This window comes from Dermacentor albipictus, chromosome 1 (genome assembly GCF_038994185.2).
Source record: "Dermacentor albipictus isolate Rhodes 1998 colony chromosome 1, USDA_Dalb.pri_finalv2, whole genome shotgun sequence".
In the NCBI taxonomy this organism is placed as follows: Eukaryota; Metazoa; Arthropoda; class Arachnida; order Ixodida; family Ixodidae; genus Dermacentor; species Dermacentor albipictus.
The window spans coordinates 331,244,804-331,263,136 of record NC_091821.1 but is presented as its reverse complement, the minus strand read 5'-3'; the positions used below and the strand labels follow the sequence as shown (position 1 = coordinate 331,263,136).

General features: G+C 45.7%; 1 protein-coding gene across 2 annotated transcripts in view; it reads right to left on the bottom strand.

Moving 5' to 3' along the window:
- Window positions 1–18,333, bottom strand: part of LOC135909685 (semaphorin-2A-like) — a 38,820-nt gene that overhangs the window by 14,369 nt on the left and 6,118 nt on the right. For both annotated transcript variants that reach the window (XM_065441718.1, XM_065441726.1), the window contains 6 exons: window positions 15,377–15,439; window positions 13,826–13,942; window positions 12,572–12,695; window positions 8,618–8,776; window positions 5,743–5,864; window positions 1,385–1,520 (listed from right to left, as the gene is read on the bottom strand). In XM_065441718.1, the coding sequence (XP_065297790.1) occupies window positions 1,385–1,520; window positions 5,743–5,864; window positions 8,618–8,776; window positions 12,572–12,695; window positions 13,826–13,942; window positions 15,377–15,439 (721 nt within the window). The remainder of the gene's footprint in view (window positions 1–1,384; window positions 1,521–5,742; window positions 5,865–8,617; window positions 8,777–12,571; window positions 12,696–13,825; window positions 13,943–15,376; window positions 15,440–18,333) is intronic.

The following is an 18,333-nucleotide window of genomic DNA, read 5'->3' as shown; positions in this document are numbered from 1 at the left end:
GTTTTATCTTTATTGCCTGCGCAATAATCTTATTTTACCTGACGTAAGGGCGAATTACTGCAAGTATACATCTTTCTTCTCTGGTATAGCAATATGGACTTCGTTACCTTTCAAAATAAGATCATCACACACCGTTCACACATTTTCCGCGTGCACCAAGAAACATTTCATTAAAGAATTAACCGATTCATCTTAATTTCTTAATGAACTATCAATACGCATCCCGTCTTGCTGTATACCATTTGTTTTTGTATATGTAATTAATGTTATTTATGATAAAACGAGTTTGGTATCTCATGCCCGGTTGATTATTCTTGTTAATAATCGTTGTTATTCTCCTTCTTCACCCTTTCGAGTATTCTTTATGTTCTTTTTCAATAATTAGCATTATCATTAACTTATGTATCCAATTTCCTGTTATACATAATAAACTTGCCTAATTATTGTTCTTATTGTTCACATGACCCTACTTCCTTGCTGGTTTGTATAATAACCTTATTTATGCAATCATAAGAGGCCCCTCTGGCAGTTTTTTTCAAAACGCTGCGACCTCCTGCTGTAATACCATTACCATGTAACTCCTACATGACTGTTGCAATAAACTTGACTTGGCTAACCAGATATTTCGCAACCACCGACGTGTAAAGTCTCCTTACTGTTATCCGTCTCCTAAGGAAGTATCACAAATTAGCAGAAGTGAGACAACGACAAAAGCTTTCGAAGCAATCCAGAACCAAAATTGGAAATGCAAGTTAGCGGTGGAAGCCTACATGACAACTTGTACGCATATCTTGTGGCCTCTCATTTAGTGCCTGGCACTCTAGTCATGTAGCAGTTTTACCTTTTACGTTACAACTGGAGATGTTTTCCTTGTAACGGGTCCTTTTACATCTGCTTAAGGCGCACAAGTCCTATAGGATTCTTTCTTAAAGAACTTTGTTTTCCGTAACCATTTGTTTAGCGTTCTTTTATTATTCTTATTTTTTTAAAGATAATCGTAAGCAGCCATTCATTCTGGGAAAGTTTATTTACGACCAGGCTTTAAAAATATTAGGAGCCTATTTGTGCAGTTTACTAACCGATAGTTGATTATGCTCTGTTTAAAACCATTATTCTTTCCCACGATATTTATTTTCAGAGAAAATGGCCTTTTTACACGAGTCAGTACGTGTGTGGTGCTTATGTTAGCGAAATAAATATTCTTGCTGTAAATATATCCATCTGCGTATGGCTCTTTGATACTCCATTCGATAATCGATACTTATTGTTCGTATTCCAAAAAGATGGACATTTGCCCACTTCTAGTAAAATGGCTTATTCAGCACGCACTCCCATGGTCTCCTAGGATGTCGTTCCTAGGAAATCTGGCTTGTTCACTACTCACGTATCTCATCGTAAGTGAAATCTCCTTTCTTCGTTTGTTGGAGCGCGGACTTGTCCGCGCAGCGGAGACGAATTTTCAAGAAGGAGGTCCACCGCTGGGACAGTGTGCGGCTTCCTGGGTTGCCACCTAGGTCATTCTGTTCGTCCCGGGGAGAACGGTGGTTCGGAGAAGATAATCGTCACAAAAAGAAAAAGAAAGACATCGTACATAATTGCCAGAGTCAGCGATAGCTTTCTTATGCCCACCACACTGTCGTCTTCATGCCGACTCGTCATTCGCGGGAAACCTTTTGTGTGCAATGTGATTAAGGCGAGCCTTTATTCTGTACAGAATCAGCGACTACGTTGCAAGAAAAAAAGTTTCAACACAGCAGGCGCGTCACGACCAAGGCAGAAAGCTGGGCTAGTTGGTGTGTCATCATTATTCAAAAGACTAGCGCAAGATAACAGGGACACAGACAGAGAGACGACAGGACGAGCGCTCGTCCGGTCGTCTTCTCCGTCTGTGTCCCTGTTATTTTGCGCTAGTCTTTTGAATAACACGTCACGACGGCCGGTTAACTGCGATGATGCGGCGAAACCCCGCTTCAACGCACTTATTTCTCTGGTGACTCACACCGTGCGCTATATACCGATGAGGGTCCTTACACACGTGATCTCAATGAGCTCTTGCCGCTACAACTCGTGACCACCAATCAGGTGGTCCTCAATCGCCTCCCCCTCATCCGCGCTTCTTTTCTCCGCTACACTGTTCTTCGACTCCTTGTTCTTGTTACCTTCTCTTTTCGCGCACCCCAGTTATCGTGTGAGAACGCCGTCCCGCACAACTTTCGAAAGTACGCGACGAAGACAAAGAAACCTATCGGGCTTCAATAACGAGAAAAGTGTTCCCAAACATTTTTCAAAAATTATTCTAACGTATCAGCGCAGCAACTTCAGAAACACCGCACTGAATGAGTCCAGATTTACTCAACCCATTTGCGATAATTAATTGTGCGCTCAAATGTAAGTGTGCCAACGTTATCGCAATCTGCGCCACTCGCACCGAAGTCGAACCGGCGACTTCGTGCTTAGCAGCAAAACGACGCGTCCAGTGAGCCAACATGCTGGCTAGTCCTGAACTAAGATTCAATGGATCAAGCATAAAAAAAAAACGAATGAATCAGAACTCGAAAGAGGCAAATTTTATCAATAAAACGAGAAACAAGCAAAGTTTTTGCCGAATTTCACGTCAGTAAAATATCGCGATATCACGTAACCGTAAAACACGTTGTGGGGCTAGTTGGTGCATAGCTTTCAAAAAATGAAGCGCCAACGGTAACGGCACACAAAGAAGGAACAAAAGACAGGACAAATTCTTTGAGTGCCGTTACCGTTGGCACTTCATTTTTTTAAATCACCTTACCCATTAAAACAATAAAAAAGCTAGCTCTATCGCAAGCTGCTCCGTTTTTCGGTACTACACTTGTAGGTTTATTTGTTTTTCATGTTTTGTACTCAAGTGTAATTGTGGGTCTAGTGCACTGCCCGCACTCGATACAGAAATTACCATACGAGCACGAAGAGCTGGAAAACAGATTCGCGAATGCGCACTGAAATTACTGAACTAAATTTTATTGCGAAAACAATTATATGGACACTCCAAACGAATTTTTGCCATCGTCGTCGGCATGAGTTTCCATATATATTTAGGTATATGTAGGCTATATAGCATGACATGCTGCATTACATGCGATATATGCTGCCACACTTTTCTATTACTAAAGTTACTCATAGCAGGTCTTATCATAAGAAGCCAGCAAACAAGAACATCCAGGACAACATAAGGGGAATTACTTCTACTTACTAATTGAATTAAGGAAATGATAAATAATGGCAGTGAAAGTGGATGAAAAAACAGCTTTCCGCAGGTGGGGAAAGATCCCACGTCCTCGCATTACGCGTGCGATGCTCTAACCAATTGAGCTGCCGTGGCGCCGTTTCCCCATCCACTATATTGGGTATTTATATTTTTACTACTAGAACTAACCATGGGAGTGTTAGTCAGAGCCACCACTCACAAACCCTGGCGGTGGATGTGGAACATCCTTTTCTGCCGCAGGCGTCACGAGTACGTGATCTTTTTGGGCGAAGGCAACTGGTCAATAAACCCGCACATGCTACCTGAAGGCATAAATGTTGCCGGATTCGAGGGCCTTGTTATGTAAGAACGAGAGGAAAGGGGGTTAATTGAGGGGCCCGATTTTAGCTCAGTTGGTTAGTGCATCGCACGCGTAATGCGTAGACGTGGGATCGTTCACCACCTGCGGCAAGCTGTTTCTTCATCAACTTGCATTGCCAGTAATTTATCATTTCTTTAATGCAATTAGTAAGTACAAGTAATTCCCATTATGTTGTGCTTGCTGTCTTTGTTTGTTGGCTTCTTAGGATATGATTAATAATAGTCGGGCCTCTTGGTTATCCCCCTTTCCTCTCGTTCATAGCAGGTCTTATAGTCTTCACACAATTATACCTCAGATTTTCGAGAATGGTAGCCTACAAACAAATGCCATGAAACAAGACACCGACAACGCATGTCCTTTTTCCTAAACCTTCCCAGACATAAATATTAAAAGTGCGAAACAATAACAGAGATAAAAACTGGAAATTATGTAATTTTATTGGCGCGTCTCTGCACTACCTCCGGGATCAGCACGGGAAAAAGTTTCGAAACATACCCGGTATGGAAGAAGTCGTGATAAAATCACTGAGAAAGACGTTGAATTTAATTAATAAACATAAATAAATTTGTCCGATGGCAGCATTCAAACAGAGGATCCCAAATACAACAGCTTGTTTGTACTTATTCGGCTTACGCCAGCTGTAGTGACAGTGTGAATTGAAATTCATACTGCCACTTCAGCTACGAGTCTTACCATTCGTGCTATATTCTAAAATATTGCTATCGCATTCATTTCTTCGCCCTTATAGCGAAACTGTGGTACTTTTGTACTACATTTGGGTTTAGCCGATAATTCTCTGTTTGTACTATCCGCTTTTCTTTTTCTCTTCATCATCAGACCTTTGTCCCACAGTTTCCTTGAGAGAAACTCAAGCGGCCGTTTCAGCGGTGTGTCGGGATTATTATACGTGGCCACCAGATAATTTAACTTCACATCTCCAATTCGCATTTACATTCGCTCTCTCATAACTCTACAAAAGGTCGGCTCACTTGCACAGCCTTGGCTCACCTGCCCAACATCTTTGCTGCGTTAAATACATTTTGGTCAGGATTAAACCACTGATATAACGGAAAAAGAAAGTTACGAATAAGTGCCGCAAATACTATGGTTAATAAAAGGACTTACCCTCTCGACGTTACCAACTGAAAGTTGTTGAAATGCGGCCGCCTTCAGAACTATGGTTTTTAAAAGTGCTGCCCATTTAGTTATGTTTGGTCGTTGCGCTAAACTTTAACAGATGACCGCAGGCGCAATGTCCAAAACTCTTGCGTACCAAAACATAGGTAATACACTTCCACCGTCGTCGCAACTATACGTATTTCTCCAACCAATCTGTAGCTACTACTGGTACACACCTATAAGTACCTAGGCGTTCATTTTACCCATCATGTAGCCTGGATTTATCACAATAAACAAATTACAAACACCGCCAACCATCTTCTTGGGTACAAGCGCTGTAGACTATGAATGCGCCGTACATATATCTATCCTTCTACAAAATTGTTAGCTTATGAAACCTTAATTCGCCATAAATTAGAATATACTTCCGTCATTTTTGATGCACAAGTCAACCTAATCAAAACTATCGTGTACATTCGTACCTGAGCCACTCGTTTTGTTATGTATGACTACTCCTAAAAAAGTAGCGTTTCCGTATTAGAGCACATCCTCAGTTTAATATTCTGCCCCTCCCCCACTCCCACCGAAAATATATGGGCTTCGTCTTTTTTTACAAATTTTACCATTAATTCTCCCCGGACTTGCAATTCACGAGACCACATTACCGGACCTCACGTAAAAGCCACTCATATGCTGCATGCCCGCTTCACGCCCGTACAGCGGTATTTTAGCACTCCTTCTTTTTGCTGGCGGCCAAAGACTGGAATCATTCACTCACCGACGCTGTGCTCGTTATTGATACACTTCGTTTCAGTAGAGCCATCGAAAGTGATTATTTCCCAAAGTACCCATAATGACCCACCAGTCGCCATGTTATGCTCACTGCCTCATGTAGTGCCCGAACCGAGGGATGTTTCAAGTATTGATAAATGAAAATAAGTAGAACAATGACCTCCGAAACATGTTTCCTGTGCTTCCATCATTTCATGGAACCGGACTGAGAGGCTCGTTTGCTCACCTTGCAGACGCGACCCACAGTGGAGGCGACCCGTTGACCGCACACCTTGGTCTCGAGGGCAGACTCGCGGAACACGAAATAGGCGTATCTGCCCCAGGCGATGGCGCCCACCGAGTGCGGGTCTGCGATCGGCAGAGCGTCGGGTTGGGCGCGACACACTATGGACTGCCGATGCTCGAGTGCATGCCGGCTCATTTGTGCGCAGGAGTGCTGCGCCTATGGATCAATGGGCAAACATTGACTCATCGTGAAATGGTGAAGATATGGACATGAACGGGCTGGGCCGACCACTCAAGTCATAGGGAAATGAAAATGTGCAATAAGTGGCAAGCGCGCTAAAATTTGAACGGCTCGCACTGACAGCGATCCAAATAACAGCGATTCACTGAACTTCATGAATACATATATATATACATTGCGGACCTAATCTTCTTCATCTGTATTTAGCTATAATCAAGTAGAAGAAGAAGAAGAAGAAGTTTATTTACCACATAAGCACACTGATATATACAACGTGGTAGGGATGGCAGGATAAAAGCTGCATAATGGCAGCTTGGCTAGTCCTACCTCCATCATCATTATCAATCATCATTATCGATCATTATCGATCATTATCATCATTATCGATAATTATCATTATCAATCATCATTATCGCTTCGCTTCGCCGTTTTCGACGGGCAGTTCGTGTTTTAAATAGTGCGTCGGCTCAACCCTTGCTTCACAAGTAGATGAGGTGCCGGGTACCTATGCTGATGTCAGCTACACTGTAGTCGAATTTTTGTAGTCGAAGCGGCATTGAATGGGGTAGATCTAAGATATCAGATTCAACGCTCAATATGATGCATTTCATCACTTTAGGGCACGGTGTTGTCAACAGCGCGGCAAAGCGCTATAACGTCCTGAATGCGCGATGTAATGCTGGACCCGCCGTGGTGGCGTAGTGGCTATGGCGTTTCGCTCCTAAGACCGAGGGCGTGGTATCGAATCCCGGCCGCGGCGGCAGCATTTCGATGGGGGGTGAAATTCATAAACGCCCGCGTACCATTCATTGGTTACACGTTGAAAAAGCCCCAAGGAGGAGGTCGAAATTAATCCGAAGGCCCTCACTATGGCGTGCCTCATAATCAAATTGTGGTTCTGGCACGTAAAACCTCAGAATTTATTTTAACGTAATGCTGGACTTTCGTAGAAAGCTTGGGCTGAATTTGCAACACCTTTTGTTTGTAGGTGATGTTCTCCGTTGGCCGCTTATAGAGCTTTTATATTCATTTTCTCTTTCAATAATCAAGCTGTTAGTACGAAATTAAGGGAAATAGGATTTTCAAGGAATACTTTATTCATTCAGACTGTTTCACTCTTTTTCTTGTCTCTTTAATATTCACGTTTAGCGCTGACCAATTTCACGATTACGCGTCTTGATGTAGCAGCGTGGCTGACGACTGAGCGGATCCACATAGGGAGTGCCAAAACGTCACGGTGTTCCGCTTCCTCGTGGCCACGTGCTGCATCACGACGTCTTGACCCAACACCTCGTGGGATACAAAACCAAAACCATAGGCCCGAATTCTCGAAGGTGTACTTAGATATAGGTGCACATTGAAGAACCCCGGGTGGTCCACATTTCCGGAGTCCTCCACTACGACGTGCCTGATAATCGTATTGTGGTTTCGGCACGTAAAAACCCCATAATTTATTTTTATTCTCGAAGTTTCTCGTTTGTAAATGCTCTTGGTCATCGGCTGGCTGCCAACGCTTATAAGAAAGTCCAGCATTAGGATTTCCTGCAGCTTGCTCTTACGTACAATTGTAACGTAAGAGAGATAGAGAGAGAGAGTAACGTAAGGAAGTTTTTGTTTATACGGATACTGAAACTGTATTCACACAAAAAAAAGAAAAAAATCACGCACGCTAGTACTGTTCCGAAGAGGAAGTTCGAACCAATCCCGCTGCTGGACTTAATATTAGCGAAAGTGGCCAGCCAATGGTCAACAACAATTACAAGCAAAAAAACTTGGTGAATTAGACCTGTGGTGCATAGAAAAGTTACCGAAAATTGTTAGGGGGCTCCGAGGCTTGTCCGTATTTTTTCTAGTGTTTCGAGGTAAAGCCCCTTCACCGAAAGCAAAAGAAATTGTGCAGATCCAACGCACATGTTCGAACCTATGTGAAGACGCTTTTGGGAAGCGCTTACTGGAATGTTATCAATTTGTCCATTTCCTTCCTGCGCATTTGGCATAAAGAAAACTGGCACACGGCGCATGTAACTGCTCTCACGCACACATACTACGCAATATGACAAATTTGATATTGGCGTGTATTCATTTGTTTTTTCCTATTTCTTTTAAATGTGCGGGTCATCATTACCACAACCAATCATCAATCCCCCGCTGGAAGTATGGGCCGTAGCACGCAAATCATCATCATCACATGGAATCATATCAAAGAGCTCGTTGGTAGCCTGATACCCTTTCTGGGTATGTGCACATTAACCCGTTCTCTTTCTCTTCTTTAGGGTGAGGTTGAATCTACTCGTTCAGTACCCGACCAACAAATCGCAGACCGGCCCACTGACCCACGTTATAAAGTTTCACGTAGGTACTTTTTTTGTAGACCAGGCCAATAATTAAATTATGGGGTTTTACGAGCCAAGGCCACTTTCTGATTATGAGGCACGCCGTAGGGGAGGACTCCGGAAATTTTGACCACCTGGGGTTCTTTAACGTGCACCTAAATCTAAGTACACGGGTGTTTTCGCGTTTCGCCCCCATCGAAATGCGGCCGCCGTGGCCGGGAGTGGATCCTGCCACCTCGTGCTCAGTAGCCCAACACCATAGCCACTGAGTAACCACGGCGGGTGACCAGGCCGTCGCTCACCAATAAGGACGGCGGTGCTGGTGGTGTCGGTAAGCAGGTGGGGGTAGCGCGTCCCATCTGATTTCTCCATTGCAATGGGCGCACGGTAGAAGGCGTGCTTGTTGCCAGACAGCGGCCATATGCTCACTACGCTCGAAGCGCCAGGTTCGGGAGCGTTGTCTGCGGCCAAGAAACCGGAAAAGTGGCTCATCACTACTGAGTAGAATACGTTTGCACCTTTGAGGGTGCTCGGTTTGTTCCATGGCTTACAATCACACCCTAAATTAAGGGGTAGGTTTGAGTCGTTACGAAAGGGGAAGAGGAGTTTTTCTATTTGGCAGATTTTTGTGGCAGGTGAACATAACAAGAAAATAGACAACACGAAAACTACATGGACTAAACTTTCGTAGCTCTTAATGTCAAATCATCCTCTCAGTTGTATCGCTGCGCACCAGGTGGACAGGATTATTACACAATTTTCTACCGCGGCTTCTCTCATTTCAGGTGTAGTTCGAGCTAGCAGTCGCATATAGCAAAAAGATATATTTCTTTCCTCAGCTTAAGAGTAACGGTGCTGCGGCTATGGGACGAACTACACACAACGACAATTTGCACCATTAAGGGTGTTTTCTTCTGTCTTTAACTGCCCCGCTTACATCTTTCACTCTTCAAAAAAGATTGCCCCCTTTGGGGCTTGTCTTGTGCCATAACGATAATCGCACCTGTCCTACTTGCGTTTCCTTCTTTGAAAACTGTGCGCTCGCTAGTTTCCTGGCAAGAATGCTATGTCACGCTGATAACGCGCATGTCGTTCGTGACCTGGGAATACCGGACGCGCCGTGTGGAAGAAAGGAAAGGCGGGCAAGATAGATGACGGTCGTCGTTGTGGGTCAAGACAAGCCCCAAAGGGTGCACATTTTTTAAGAATGTTCGGAATGGGTGTCTGGTGAACTAATGCACCCACATGAAAGCACGACTCTTTCAGCGCTTGTCTGTCGTACATGTTGTTCTTTCGTCCGCAAGCGCCTTGTCTGTCGCACATGTTGTTCTTTCGTCCACGTCTTCGTAGCGCTCATTTCATCAAGTACGACTCTTTCGAAATTGAACCCTTTCTCCCGATGAGTGTGCTGCCGGAATGCACATTACGTTTTCGTTCTCACAGTGATATTTGTTATGCTATCACTACCCTAGTCTTTTGAATGTCCACCGAAGTATTCCAAAGTGCTTTCCAAGGCGTTTATAAAAATTAATGAAGTGAATAAAACAAAAAAAGCCACGCAGCACCCCCGCTAGGCTTTGAACTACGGAACTACAGATGGCCAGTCTGAACTGTTACCTCTCGGTCACTCCACGTTTCTTCTTTCTTCATCGCCGCTTTAGAAAAAAAAACTGTACAGAGTACATTCGTGAAAACCAGGCAGGCAAACCAGGCAAATGTATTTTAGAGCGCAGCTCTTAGTTGCCCGCTCTAGCGGTGAGCGTCGGCGGTGCAACCGAGAGAACGATGAAAGATGAAAGAGCGAAAAAAGATGAGCGAAAAAGATGAAAGAGCGAACGCGGAGCGGGAGATGAAAGACGCGAGCCGCGAGCATCGGAGACCAGTGAGAGCGGCCCCTTCAGCGATGTGCGCGCGAGAAACTGGTGTCATGCCGACCCGCCCGACCGCTCGTTTCGTACTATCGTCCACTCGCGACAACTCTCGCTCGCACATGTTTTGGTTTGCATGGTTAGGTATCGTTCGCGCTTGTTTCAATTGTCATGGTTTGCGATTTTTGTAACCAGACTATGCGCGACGCGAATTGTTTGGTACTTCCTGGAAGCCACACGGGCACCAGCGATTACAGTGGAAACTTCGACGAGTCATGTCGAAGGTAACCTAAACAGCTGCGCTCCAAATTCGCATTAGTGAATATTGTAACCGCCGGTGAATTTTTTGTCGCTACAACCAAGTCATCAAGGCCTGTAAGTGAAGTAGGCGGTTCAGGCAGCGCCCGATACCAGTGCCTGCGCTGCAGAAAATTTTTTCACGTACTGAGCATCTATCGTCGTCAGGACGTTTAACCTGCATAGGCGTTTCCACAAGCTGTGGAGCCAAAGAAGCATAATTTATTCAAAAGGTATTTCGGGTCTATCCACTTGTAGAGGCATAATGACTGATGTAGTTGTGGTTCATTTGTAGAGGAGTGCAGACACCAAATTCTCGGGTTACGATTTTTTACCATTAATACACAGCACCGAGGGGTTCATAATAACCTAATATAACATAACGTAGCATAACATAATATAATAACATAACATGCGCAGGACTGTGTCCGCACTAATGAAATATCGCGAAATTTTTGAGCGCACAGGTGCTCGTTTCAATATTCCCGCCAGCAGGGGCGAATAAGCTTTGCATGGCGCTAATGTTGAGTACCGGACGTTGCGGAGGTCACGTGAACTACCAAAGCGTCGACGACAGCAAATTCATGCTTCGTCTGCACTAGCGTCCGCGTTCGTCGACGCCGGAGCAAGGTGGAAAACGCGCACTTGCGTCTCCCGGCCGTGTTTCGCCAAACGCACGTGTAGCCGCTCTAAAAGTGCGCCGCCACCGTCGTCTTTAAGGTCACGCTATTTTTCTCTCAACAATGACGTTTTCATGATGGCCATCTCGAACTATGGAGGTCACGCGAATTCATTAGTGCGACAAGCACATTTGCCCGCACGTGAGAACAATGATCAAAATGTACAGTGCAAATAAAAATTGTCAAAAAATTGCAGAAAAGGAAGAATATAGGGACGACATGATTACCCTATCTGCATCATAAAGAACTAGGCAGATCCTATAAGTGCTGCGGAAATCAATGCTATGCGAAGCATTTTGCATGTATCTGGCTATCCATCAACGTTTGCGGTTCTTCGAAAAGTTTCCAGATGGACCTATGTGTTTGCATAAAGCAAGCAGTAGTGCTTGTCGCGAGCGTGTGTGTAGCGATCGAATAAAGACGACAGTATGACGACGATGGCAGTAAGTGGGTTTTTCTTTGTTTCATTCCACCAAGAAATGTTACAATTTTTTTACGACCGGAGCCGATCCAGAAGGCGGTGCTGTATAACAGACTGTCTCTCTCAAAGCATTAGCTGCCATGAGACGTGAATTGGAGAAACTGACACCTCCAGCCAATGACGCAAGGCAAACAGAGGGGTATGAGTCTGTGGCCGATTGTATGCTATTACTCGCACAAGCGCTCTATAGCCCCTGGTATGAGACGTCACGGACGCGTCATTCGTCTCGCAGAGAGATAGTTGTCGTCGGCACGAAAGAAACACGCGTGCGATCGTGGCACAACGTTGAGAGCATCGGGATCCACTGTCCCCCCACTTTCAGGACACTCTCAGATCCCACTCTTGAGAAAGGTGAGACGGGAACCTAGCTTACGTAAAGTGCCTTTTATCAGCCAAAGTATGCTTCTCATTATTAGCACTATGCATCATCATCACCATTGTCAGCCTTTTCTTATGTCGACAGCCAGGACGAAGGCTACTCCCAGCGATCTCCAATTACCCCTGTCTTTGGAGGCGTGAAGTAGAGGAAAAACACCATGCTTCTAATCCGAAGGCTCCAGGCTCGGATCCTCGTGCAGGCCACCACATTTTTCAGGCTTGCAGTGGCATCTGATACTGGCAATAAAGAAAAGAAATAATTTCGAGAGCCAGTGGGGCTTACTAGTCCAGGTGCAACCAAATTACGAAGGCCCACTAAGCTTCAACAAAGACATTCCCCCTCACCAGAACAGAAATTGTCCTTCCTGGTGCAGTATTTGGCCGCCACATCCCTCGTGGCTCTTACAAGAGCGCTCTACATTGTGAAGTTATTCCAAGCCGTCCACTGCTCTATAGTCTTGTTGATGAGAATTAATTTCTGTACGGGGATCTCCCGAAGCGTCCTGCTGGTAGACGGGCTGGATTTTGAATAAACGGTAGAATGCCACGTACCAAGCCAGAGCGACGAAGTTTCCTGGGAGACGAAGTAGGAGCAGCGTCCTTCCGCCTTTCCAGTCTCGTTGCTTTGAAAGATAGCCTTCTGCCGAACCGCCGGAACCAGCGTCAAATCTTCGGCCTGCGCGTAACAATGTAAAGGTGATCATGTCACACAAGAGAAAACTTGTCAAATGAGGGCCCACCTTGTATTCATCTGTTGCACCTACGCTTCTTAACTTGTCTTCTTTTTTTTCATCTTTCTTGTTTCTTTTCTTTGCTAGCAACTGTGCAATGGAAACGGCTCACTCACGCCATCTGAACGGCGGCTGGCATACACATCACCGACAGTGTCACGACAGCAATGATAAGCCAACTTACATTTGGTTAACGCTACACCAATTACCACCATGCGCTTTGGATAATGTTGAGCTGTATACCAGCGAGCAAAGACGTCAATAGACATTATGTTCAAAAGATGTAGCTGAGTGGCTGCACGGTGCAGCGTGCGACAAGGGCGTTCGTATATCCAGTTGTCAAAGCCCGATCTCGGAGAGTTTTTATATGCTCAGCAAATCTGTCTCCTACACTTCTCCGCATATGACTTTTGTAAACTTAGTGCGAAGACGTTGCGAAGGCTTCTCGCATATCTGTACACGTTGTATGCTTCATTCTGGCTGCACCCAGGCGTCTATGAAACGTTCTGTGTTTGATGTGTTAGTTGCGAGAGTGCTGCTTGTTGTCATTGTTTTGATTTTGATGTCTTATTTTTCTTTGTCTTTTTCTTTTTTTGCTCACACTCAAACGACCTTGTATAGTAGTGAATTAGTGAATTAGTGAAATTAGTGAATACACCTACGCTTCACTAATTCTACCCCGCACCTCCACCAAAATGCTACGGGGCAGAATTAGTGACGTGTAGGTGTATTTACAAGTATATACAAGCTGCAGCAACACTTCATGCGCAAGATGGCTGCCCAAACCAGCCACCCTCTCTTCTGGACAAATCGTTGTCTTTGTTCATAGTGGCACTATGTCCCACTGCTCCGTAACAATATCATTGAAAAGTCTATTGCTGCCACTTAAGTCTGTACACCGTACAGATTTGAGCCGCTGCCACCTTCGATAGCCGAGACAGCATCAGGCGCATTTGCTATTTGCTTCTTTCTTTTTATCAGAGGAGAAAAACTTCGACTGAGAATAGAGGGGTCGAAAGAAAGACAACCAATAAACTGCAATTAAATAAAGAAGAGACAGCGCCCAATCACACACCATGACTTGCCAATCCGTGGGCGCCCTGGCGTTGGTCCCGCAAATGTAGAGCGTGCGTCCGTCACCTATCGGCTGCACCACGCGGATGTGGTTGCGACAGTCAACCTCCTTGCCCAGCTGCACAGCGCAATCGCACAAGGTCGTAAAGTTTGTCTTCTCATCCTTACTACCTATCATTCTTATTCATCATGTCCACTCGTCATCCCTGCTCATCATGCCTACTCATCATTTCTACTCACCATCTTACTCATAATGCCTACTCATCCTTCCTACTCACCATCTTGCACGCAAAATGAACCAAAGTTTTGACACAGAGCCGCACGTCACGTTCTCAGAAGCCAAGCTCGTCGCGGCATAAACAATCGTGATCTACGTACACTACCCCGTTGTCTACCCGCTTTGCCAGGTGCAATCGTGGGTCACTTTATTACACACTTGCACGTGTGAGCTGTGGTAGTTGTTAAATTTCTTCTGAACGAATAGGAACATCCCTTTGTGTGTGCTTAGACATCGCGTAGCGCTGGATCATTAGTTTGGTTGTCATCTGTCGAAACACATGCCAACCAGCAAGCCTAAACAATTTCCAAATAAGAGAAGAAAGCTGTTTGTAATGTATGTATGTACAAAAAAAATAAACAAAAAATAATTTCGGCAGCAGTGGTCCGGACGTTAGTGATGAAAGAACGCGCCAAATTGCGGTGACGCAGTGGCGTCGCCAACGCCAAGTTTGTGTATCTGTGCGTTGTGTATCTGTGCGTTGTATATCTGTGCCTTGTATATCTGTGCAACCTGCGCTGCATGGTTGCATTTCGAACCACGTGACAATATTTGACGAATGGGGCGCAAGCGGCGTTTGAAAAACAGCTGCGACACACTGGCATCATAAAGTCAGCCATATGCAGTAACATTAATTAAGTGTCCTTGTCGCACCCCGACCTAAGAGGAACAGTGCCTGTATTAAGAGGAAGTGCACGTCATGCATTAGAAAAAGAATAATTTTTCAACGACCGAGCGTGGACCAGTGGAAAATGCAGCATAAGAGCTAGCTCACTCACTACTATTTGTAGAACAGCTTGTCCTGTTCTGTTCCTTTTGTTTTGTCTGGATATCAATGCAAAAACAAGGGCGATTCGCGGTGATACCCGCAGCTCAGGCACTCCTTTTCATATGGGTCTCCACCGTGCAACCTGCCCAAAGCCATTACAACTCGCGCTGCTCTTTGCCGTCTTCTTCATCATCTGTCCGCCTTGTCCAGTTACATCGCCAGTAAAAAGACACTGAAGTGAAGCAGTCAATTAGTTTACAGTGATAAATGTTTATTCCAGAACTCTATTTCCGTTAATTTCTTGTTCAGACGTTGGTTACTAAGAGAAAATAAAGACAATTCCTTTTTTTTTTCTTCTTTTGCTCCTAGGCCTGGGTTTTCAGTGGGAGGGGGTTTGTGCGAGGGTAATTTACTAATATAGCTTCACCGATTTTTTTTCTCTCTTTGATGTCCATTTAATATTTGCCACATTCCACAAGGCGCCAATACATGCATTGTTCACTCACCAGGTGCCCTCCGATGGTCTCGCATGCTTTTACGCGGTCCTTAGGAGGAGGCAGTTTGAGTTCCTGCAGTACGGCGTTAGCCAATAGAAGTTCGCTGTAACTCCTTCCGTTCTATTTGAGGACACCGCGGCAAGGGTTTCAAGTACCACTATACAAGTTACTCAAAGTGCCGTACGTTAGTGGCAGAAGGCGCTTGAAAGCCTTTCTAGGAGACCAGGTAACTCTATAGTTCGCCCGTACCATAGCTTAACCACGCATTGAGCCACTTCCTAAGCTCAAAAATTACCGTGGGAGTCTGGTCGACCATCAAGGTGAAAAACAATCTTCGTTAAGATACAGGCCTGGATTATAAAAATTATGCAGATGCCACACACTGTGGGAATCGATGAAAGCAAAGCTTTCTAACAATATCTCATTTTCTTAATTATTTTTATATTGACTATATTTAGCGGCGATGCTGATGGCATGCGACAGTCATAACATGATGTTAAATGTTACCTTGGATGTACCACCTTTGTTTGTCTACGTAGTATACAGAGCCGACAACGAGGCGTGTTTGCTCAGGACTGGCTAGTCATATTACTCCTGTTTCAACGCCACAACAAATTGCGCCCGTTTGATATACACACCAGGCAATGCTATACGAAGGCTGAAGAGACTTTTTCTCACTGCTGACATTTGCGACCAAAAAAACAAAAACAAATAGTGCGTCGTATATGAAAGAAAGTAACGGCACACGTCATGTAATTCTATGTACCTACGCCGCAAAATATGACTATATAATAATACACGGAAGGCGTCGTAGTTGTCACAGGCGCAAGCGGCCACGGCACACCGCTTGCGCCCGCGACCAAAATGTAGCACGCCGCATACAGGAAGCACCATCGGACAGAAATAATACGTGAATTGTTTGGGCATTACGTCCACCAGCTACGGTTGTAATAGGCGAAGTAAGTATGCAATATATGATGCCCTATACCTAATTTTATCTAAATGTAGTAGAAAGCGTCGTTGCAGAGCAAGAACAATTGCACGGTGAAACGCGCGGAGCGAGTGTTATAAGGACGGATTACATGAGAAGCTTCTGAAGAGTTGCCTGCTAGGTATGAAACGGAGTATACGCGATCTGTTAAATTGCTACTCTCAGATTAAAAGCAGCGCGGTTGTGATACCAAGTAGCCTGTTCCGCGAGGCGTTGGCTTAGCGTCGATCGCCTGACTTACAAGGGGATAAACAACAATAAACACACATACGCCCACACGCACGCACACACATGCACACACACGCACGCACATGCGCACACGCATGCGCACACACACGCGCACACACGCACGCATACACACGCGCATACGCACACGCACACGTACACGCACCCACACACGCACCCACACACGCACACACACACGCACACGCGCACGCACGCACAGACGCACGCGCACACACACACACACGCACGCACAAGCACACACGCACACACACGCACGCGCACACACACACAAACACACACACACGCGCGCGCACACACACACGCACACGCACACATATAGAGAGAGATAGAGAACACTCGCTTCGAGCTACAGGCATAGGAACAAGTTTTTTTGCTGTTTTTATACGAGTACAAACTTGTAAAATCGACGAGACCAGATATTTTTCGACATCAGGTGCTGCCATCTGGTGAGGACTGCGGGGGACGGGAGAAAATCGCTCCATTGCAGTGTGTGTTCGCACATTGTTGTCTTTTTAGACGTGTTCTCGCCGCATCCGCTGAGCGGGGTGTACAATGGTTGTTCGCGAAAGCAGCACTGTTTTGTAGTTTGCTGCGCCAACCTTTGTGAAACATTACGTGCGCACGTGCCTCGACTGTCAGCGACGCAAACCACCATATATGAAACCAGCTGGGCTACTTCAACCAGTCCAAGTGCCCACGACCCCATTTGCCCAAATCGGGATGGACCTTAACGGGCCATTCCCGACTTCCAATACTGGCAATAAGTGGGTAATAGTGGCCACCGATTACCTGACACGCTGTGCAGAAACCAAGGCCCTTCCAATTGCCACCGCAGTCGAAGCAGCGCGATTCTGTTGTTGAAAACGTGGTTCTGAGGTACGGTGCACCAGTGGTGATAATACCGGACAGAGGGACTGCTTTTACGGCTACACTTCTAAAGACAGTGCTTAGCCTCAGCGGCACGGCTCACCGAAAGACCACAGCCTATAACCCGCAAACGAATGGCCTAAGAGAACGCTTGCACAAGACTATCGCCGACATGCTCAGTTTGTACGTAGACATGGAGCACGAAAATTGGGATGACATTTTACCGTACATCACATTCCCTTACTACACTGCTCAACAGGAAAACACGAAATACACCATTTAGCCTTCTTCATGGCCGAGAAGTGACGACGATGCTCGATGCGATGTTGCCACATGACTGCGGTGACATAGGCACGGACGTTGAAGCATTCGCTCAACGTGCTGAAGAAGCGAGACAACTCGACCGTGTCAGAATCGCCCGACAACAGGTCTACGACGCTCGACGCTACAATCTACGGCGCCCCTACATCACATATCAGCCAGGCGACAAAGTGTAGGTTGGGAGTCCCATCCGTCGGCGAAGGCTTTCCGAAAAGCTACTCAGGTGGTACTTCTGTCCGCACAAGGTTTTACGGCGCCTCGGCGACCTGAACTATGAGGTCATCCCTGACAGTCCTGCTTCCTCCGGGGCGAGGCAGCGTCCACCAGAAGTTGTGCACATTGTGCGCATGAAGCCGTGTTGTTCGGAATGGAGTGCCCACACCTCGTCTGACACATCTTCCTGCCGCTAGGTTAGCCTCGGGACAATGCTCTTCCTGGAGGGAGGCAAATGCCACATCCAGTATGCGGCACGTAGAGGAAGACGAAGATCTCGCGCATTGCGGAAGAGAAGAAGAGGTCCCTGCACGATCGTTTTTCAGTT